The 7,164-nt window shown below is 45.3% G+C and overlaps 1 protein-coding gene across 1 annotated transcript; it reads left to right on the forward strand.

The window, feature by feature from the left end:
* The first annotated feature begins 291 nt into the window (after positions 1-291).
* On the forward strand, positions 292-3,109 carry LOC123168115 (chaperone protein ClpB1). The gene is made up of 6 exons (XM_044585982.1): positions 292-1,247; positions 1,365-1,483; positions 1,600-1,940; positions 2,020-2,290; positions 2,369-2,566; positions 2,646-3,109. Exons 1-6 carry the CDS (start codon positions 428-430, stop codon positions 2,826-2,828), a joined length of 1,932 nt encoding a protein of 643 aa, XP_044441917.1. The 5' UTR covers positions 292-427; the 3' UTR covers positions 2,829-3,109.
* Positions 3,110-7,164: the final 4,055 nt, after the last annotated feature.

Genomic DNA, 7,164 nt, shown 5'->3' on the forward strand with positions numbered 1-7,164 from the left:
CGCGACGTGAGGCGGCCAGCGAGACTATCTAGGCGGGCACGTGAGAGACGCCAGCGCCGCACGATCAAACCGGATCGGACGGCTCGCGGGGAGGTTTGCGGCAGCCAAAAATCAGTCGGTCTAAATAAAGGGTTTTCCAAAACATCCACATCCAATTTCTAATTCCAATTGCAATTCAAATTTGCGAGAGCTGGTCGTTGAATACACCGAGACGGATTGCAAGAGATCTGTCGTATACTCATAAATACATCCTGTGCGGCACATCGGCAATACAGACAAGATATAGAGAGATACACGGCGATTAACGATCTTTGTGCCGCACCTGCACGTGGAATCGTATCGAAACAAATCGAACGCTTTTCTCGGCGCCTTCATATTCTTGGTCCTCACTTGCAGTTGGAGAGCTCGATCATATAGTACAGTAGCTATGTCGTGGTCTTCCCCGGAAAGCATGCTCTTCGTCGGAGCATCGGCCGTTGCCAGTGCAGCTCTAGCCTGGGCAACGTGGACGTTGCTCGACGAGTTCAAGCACGACAAACGCCCTTCCGACACCGACTACGACCAACTCATCGGCATCAAGCCCTTGGACGCCACCGGCAGCCTCAGGACCTTGGACGCCGCCACGACTGACCCTGTCATCGACCGCGACGACGAGATCGACCGCCTCGTCTGCATCCTCTGCCGGCGCACCAAGAACTGCGCCGCGCTTGTCGGCGCCGCGGGGGTGGGCAAGACGGCCATCGTCGAGGGCCTCGCGCAGCGCATCGCCGCCGGGAACGTCCCCGACACGCTTGCCGGCGCGCGCATGGTGGAGGTTGACATGGGGGCCATGATGGCCGGGACGCACTGGCGCGGCATGTTTGAGCAGCGCATCAAGGACGTCATCAAGGAGGCAGAGGAGGCGGAAGGCAAGGTCATCTTGTTCATCGACGAGATGCACATGGTCGTTGGCGCCGGCGGCGAAAAAGGAGGCCCCATAGACGCCGGCAACATTCTCAAGCCGGCGTTGGCCCGGGGCCGCATCCGTTGCGTGGGCGCCACGACCTCCGAAGAATATGAAAAGTATGTTCAGACAGATGCCGCGCTCGAGCGGCGGTTCCAGAAGGTTGTCGTCGAGGAGCCGAGTGTGCATGCGACCATTGCCATCCTGCAGGTGCTGAAGCACAGGTACCAAGAGCACCATGGCTTGAAAATCCAGGACGATGCTATTGTAGCCGCTGCACATCTCGCTGCCCGCTACATTACAGGTACGTATACACACGTCAAGACTTCAGTTTACGCTTATAGTAGTATCACTTAATTATGGAAAACTATGCAATTTTTTATTTATGTTGAAGATAATAGATGTCTTTGATCATTGCCAGGCCGCAAATTCCCTGATAAAGCAATTGACCTTATGGATGAGGCATGCGCCACAACAAAGATGCACGCGGACAAACAAACGACCGTGGAAATTGTTGTTAGCCCTGGACATGTAGCACGGGTAAGTCCTAAATAAACATATATATGAATACTTAATTTGCATATGTTTTACTTTTTATGAAGATTCACGTGTGTTATTAGTGTGATGTGTTTGTTACATCAAAATTTTATTCGAAGGTTGTGAGCCGATGGACTAAAATTCCTCTCGCTACACTTGATCAAGAGGAGAACGACAAGTTGATCCACCTTGCGAAAAAATTGCATGAGCATGTTATTGGCCAGGATGAAGCTGTTAATTTGGTTGCACAAGCAGTCCTACGTTCTAGGGTCGGCTTTGGTCAAATCGGACAACCGATAAGTGCATTCCTCTTTTTGGGCCCGGTTGGCGTCGGAAAGACAGAACTTGCTAAAGCCCTAGCAGAGAAGATATTTGACAACGAGAAGGCGTTGATTCACTTTGATATGTCGGAATATACTGACAGTGGATCTGTGTCACGTCTCACCGGAGGATCTCGAAGGTTTGATTCTTAAACTTGATATACGCTTCTTGTTTCTAGGCACAGACATATCTCAAAAAACATTATTTGATTTTTAAAGCTATGAAGAATATGGACAACTCACCGAGAAAGTCAAGAGGCTCCCATATAGTGTTATCCTTTTCGACCAAGTGGATAAAGCAAATGCCTCGGTATTCAAGGTTTTTCACCAGCTGCTTGATGATGGTATGTTGACCGATGGCAAAGGGCAAGTTGTAGATTTCAAGAATACTATCGTCATTATGACCTCAAATATAGGAGCAGAGCACCTACCATTGAGAATTACGGGTGAAAATACAATCAAATCTGAAAGAGATCTCCTCATGAATCAGGTTTGTGAATCCCAACTATCCTTGTAACGTCCTCGATTGGCAAGCCAATGATCATCTTATATACACTTGTTCATGCAGGTTAAGAAGCGCTTCAAGCCTGAACTTATCAATAGACTAAGTAAGGTTGTGATATTCGAGCCACTTTCGCACCATGAATTGAGGAAGATTGTGAAAATCCAGATGAATAATGTCATTTCGACAGTAGCTAACAAGGGTGTCTCTGTACTTGCAACTGATGCGGCCCTAGACGTCATTTTGTCAGAATCACATGACCCGGTGAGTATATATAGCTTTTTTTATAATCATCACACGATGAAGAAAAATTGTCCAGTTTTTAATGCTTTAGCGCTCGTAGGTCGACGGCGCAAGGCCCATTAGAAGGTGGGTGCAGAATCACGTGACCACGATTCTCTCGGACATGCTGATCGACGGAGAAGCCTGTGCAGGCTCGACAATCTCCATTGATGCTGCCGTGGACGACAAGAGGGGGCTAACGTTCCAAGTGTTGAAGAAGCAGCAGGAGTTGGCAGATCAATGAGATGATTTTGGCCGTTGTCACTCACATGATAGTTAAAGGAAGATGCATGCTTACATAATGCATAGGCATGTAATGTACACAGAAGTGATCATATATTGTAGTAAAGGGTTAATGAATGTAATGACAAGTGCGTACGGGTGTTTGTTGTTTCTTTGTTTTATTGTGTTTTCTTCTTTAACTTTCAATCGGTATAAACAAGTTACTATTTCTCATCCCCCAAAAATGGATTCTTCCGGAATTTGTCAGCAAAGTGCACATCGGGTGGCGCACTCCAAGTATAATTAAAAGTAGTAACACAAGCAAAATTTCAGTTTCAACATTAAGATGTAAGGATTAATACAAATTAGAATCCAGACGCACAACTTTGACACACTAAATTCTTTTCAGCAAAATAATGACTCGTGAAGCACAAACCATCGTAGTCAGATAAGATCAGCGGACTGGGAACAAACATTTTTTTTCAAGGAGGTTATCCCCCGGCCTCTGCATCCGAAAGATGCATGCGGCCATATTATTAAACAAGTTCAGCAAAACACAAAGTCTGGTATCCGGAGTACAGCTCGCAAAGGGACCGGGAACAAACATAAATAGTGATTCCTCTTCTTCACACCCTTGTCCTCACCGTGGAAGTTACCGGTAGAAAACACACACACCCACACAGACACACACAGCACCATCTATCTCGTCGCATGCCCTTCTCTTATCCGCTCGTCGCCCGCAGTGTCCGGCGGCTAGAATTTCCCGCTCGGCTCTTTGTCATAGCGGTGGCCTCGCATGACCTTGGTTGTTCAAGGTTGAGGTGAACAAGGATTTAGAGAAAGACAAGGATCGGATGCAAATTGGAAAATTTTGAAGCAGTAGGCAGCGTGAGTGCCTAAGTTAGCGGCGCAGTTTCAAGTTGGAGTATGTGCATTACTTTAGGCTATATGGAACTGTTGAAATGACGTGATTTTTAACAGAAATAATATTAATATTTTTTTCTAGGTTATCTTCGAAGCTACTGGCTGAATCCGTACATGGTAGTTACTCAGTCGTACAGAAGCCAAGGAGCATATGGCTTATGGGTGCAACCGATGGACGACGGTAGCACGGGATACCTATAATCGGTTTGGATGGCGGTGCAACAATTGGATTGATGTATAGGCATCTAGTCCTATTTTTAGCCTGACGTGGCTTTGAGTTCTCCTCTTTTATACTGTTTTTGATGGATTTTTGTATGGCAAGACATACTTGTCCGGTCTTTCGTTAATAAAATGGTTGCATATGCATCATTTCGATGCAGAGGCCAGGGCAACCCTCCTGTTCAAAAAAAGGCATGAGAGCACACACTGAGCATACGTGAAGTGAGAAGGAGACCAGAGCCGATCCTGGCGGCGCATGGACTTATACACGTACACTACACGATCCACGGATGGGATGAATGGCACAACGGTGCTATGTGCAGCGCATACCGGTAGCGGCAGCGGCGGCAGATCGGTATGCGGAGAACAACAGCGAGCCATCAAGGATTCGACAATGGAGTACCAGCACAATCTCTGGCACCGCCACTACTTCGACCATTAAGATAACGTGGTGCTCGATGAAGATGACGAGCTCATCCCGGGGGGACACAAAGTCCGATGCCGACGACGCGACATCCAGACAAGTCCACAGCATCTCATTGGACAACGATGAGGCATAGGGCGTCGTGTCAGCGGCATTGATAAATTACGCATAGTAGCAGTAGTCTTCGTTTAGAGTGTTGGTTTTTTGTTAGAGCCATGTTTAAGCCTACTAGCTCTGTTTAGTGTGGCTTCGATTAATTAAGTGTGAGCTCTATCTCATTGACTCTTTTGTTTCCCTAAATTAGCAACTACTAGTCGTCAACCCGTGCAAACGCACGGGCTAACATATAGAGAATGTTAACTGTCTACAATTGTAAACAAACATGATGACTAAGTTGTTATTAGTCAACAACGGTTTTGCAGTTAATTACTTAATCATTTTATCGCGGAGATAAACATGCTTTTTTTCATGGAAGGCACGACATGGTTTTCCGTCTACCCATTTGTGTCGGTACACATATCAGTGAATTTAGAGGCATTCTAAAAGTATGTTATCCAATTTGAAAAACAGGTTACTTGAGTTCTTCTATACCAGGGTAGCATTGCTTGAAATGCTTACATTTGGTTAATAATATTATTTAATTCTGGCTGGATCCTAATATATAGAGAATGTTAACTTTCTGTGTTTGGAAACAATTATATTTTTATAGTGTGACAATTGATTGCTGTTTTCTTTTCCAATGCTTACATTTACTTTTCTTGTGTCCCTTCGTTCCATAATGTAGTTCCATGACAATGCTTTGAAAAGTAATTTAAATAGTCAATAGAGTTTATTTTTATTTTTAGTTTTCTTGATCACCAAAAATATAAAATATGAAACTACATCCTACGATGAATCAAATGATATATGTTTGGCATTCTAGATGTAGATGCTTTTCTTCATAAACTTGGCCGAAATTTGTGAAGTTTGACCTTTCAATAAGTATATACGCACTACATTATGACACTACCTTATGGAAAGGAGGAAGTATATGTTAACTATATTTATACTTAATATATATTGCATACACAGCAATTAGCTTTTGGTGTGATTTATAATTCATGCCAGAACATCTGTACCCAGACTGGTGCATTTCATCCGTCGGATAATACTTTTTTGCGTGAGAGATGACGCCCATTTCAAAAATAATTTTGAGATTCATAATATTCTAAGAAAATGTTCATTGTATATGTTCTTTGGTAGTTAACTCAAGCTTATACAGATACTTTTACATATAGTTTTAATATAAAAACAGTTTTAAATTTTGCTATTGATATTTGCGCATCTTTATTAGTTACCAAGGCGCACAGTTGAGTTGAGTTATGTTTTTCTTCGGCTTATTAAAAGAAACTACGTTTTCTTATTTGAAACTCGTTCTTGTGCGTTGTGAGGTTGGCAAGGACACATCTTATCCATCTGTTGAAAAACACGAAGCAGCATCTTATATGCTTTTAGTATGCATCATCAAACCTTTGGTCTTGTGTGTACGAACAGGCACGTGGTTTCCAATCCTATCTCCCTATAAAAAAAAATTAATAGGCAAACTACGATCTCTGAGTCTTTAATTAGTATAGGTGCCTAATTACTCGGACATTCAGTTTGCTGGAATCGTTTTTATTGCTAATTGCATTAAGCGTATCACACACCATTAATTGTTTTAGACCTTGAATTGCCAGAAACAAATAAAATAGAACTTAAATATTGTTAAAGGAACACAAATCTTACTCGCAAAAAAAGGAACATAAATCTTTATGACATGAAGGAAAATATATTTTCGAAGATGATTCAAGACGCAAATAACCGGCGGTGATGGTGACTGTTGAAGGCAATGCAACTCTGGATGTATTGATCGGGTGCACGGTGCACGTATATATGGGTACAAAGGCAGCCTTCAGCCACATCTATACAAGGAAACTAGAGGCGGGCCCGGTAGGAGATTATCCTAACAGATACATGCACAAATATGTTCAACACACCCCCCCCCCCCAGTCAATATGTCACCAGTGATGCATAGACTGGACCAGAACTCCTCAGATGTAGGCGTCGGTAACCCCTTCGTCATGACATCGGCAAACTGCTGAGCGGTGGGAACATGAAGAACGCGGACACGCCCAAGGGCCACCTGCTCTCGCATGAAGTGAATGTCGAGCTCAATGTGCTTCGTGCGACGATGATGAACGGGGTTGGCAGAGAGGTAGACCGCAGAGACATTGTCACAGTAGACAATGGTGTCCTTCGGGACATCAAGAAGCAACTCCTGGAGAAGCTGGCGAAGCCACGAGCACTCAGAGACGACATTGGCCATAGCACGATACTCAACCTCGGCACTAGAGCGGGATACCGTGGGTTGTCGTTTAGACGACCACGATAAGAGCGAAGGCCCCAAGTAGACGCAGTAGCCTGAAGTCGAGCACCGCATGTCCGGGCAGCCACCCCAATCGGCGTCACTGTAGGCCACCAGGTCAGTCGAGGGCGAGGCCGTCAACGTAAGACCCAGAGCCGTGGTGCCGCGGATGTACCGAAGAATCCGCTTCACCAGGTTCCAGTGAGTGTCGCGAGGGGCGTGCATGTGGAGACACACTTGCTGGACGGCGTACTGCAGGTCCGGCCGAGTGAGTATCAAGTACTGGAGAGCACCGACGATGGAGCGGTAGAACGCTGCATCTGGCGTGGGCGAGCCGTCGAGCGCAGAGACCTTGGCCTTCGTGTCGATAGGCGCGTGGACAGGCTTGCAGTTAAGCATGCATGCCTG

The sequence above is a fragment of the Triticum aestivum genome, chromosome 7D (assembly GCF_018294505.1).
Source record: "Triticum aestivum cultivar Chinese Spring chromosome 7D, IWGSC CS RefSeq v2.1, whole genome shotgun sequence".
Taxonomy (NCBI): Eukaryota; Viridiplantae; Streptophyta; class Magnoliopsida; order Poales; family Poaceae; genus Triticum; species Triticum aestivum.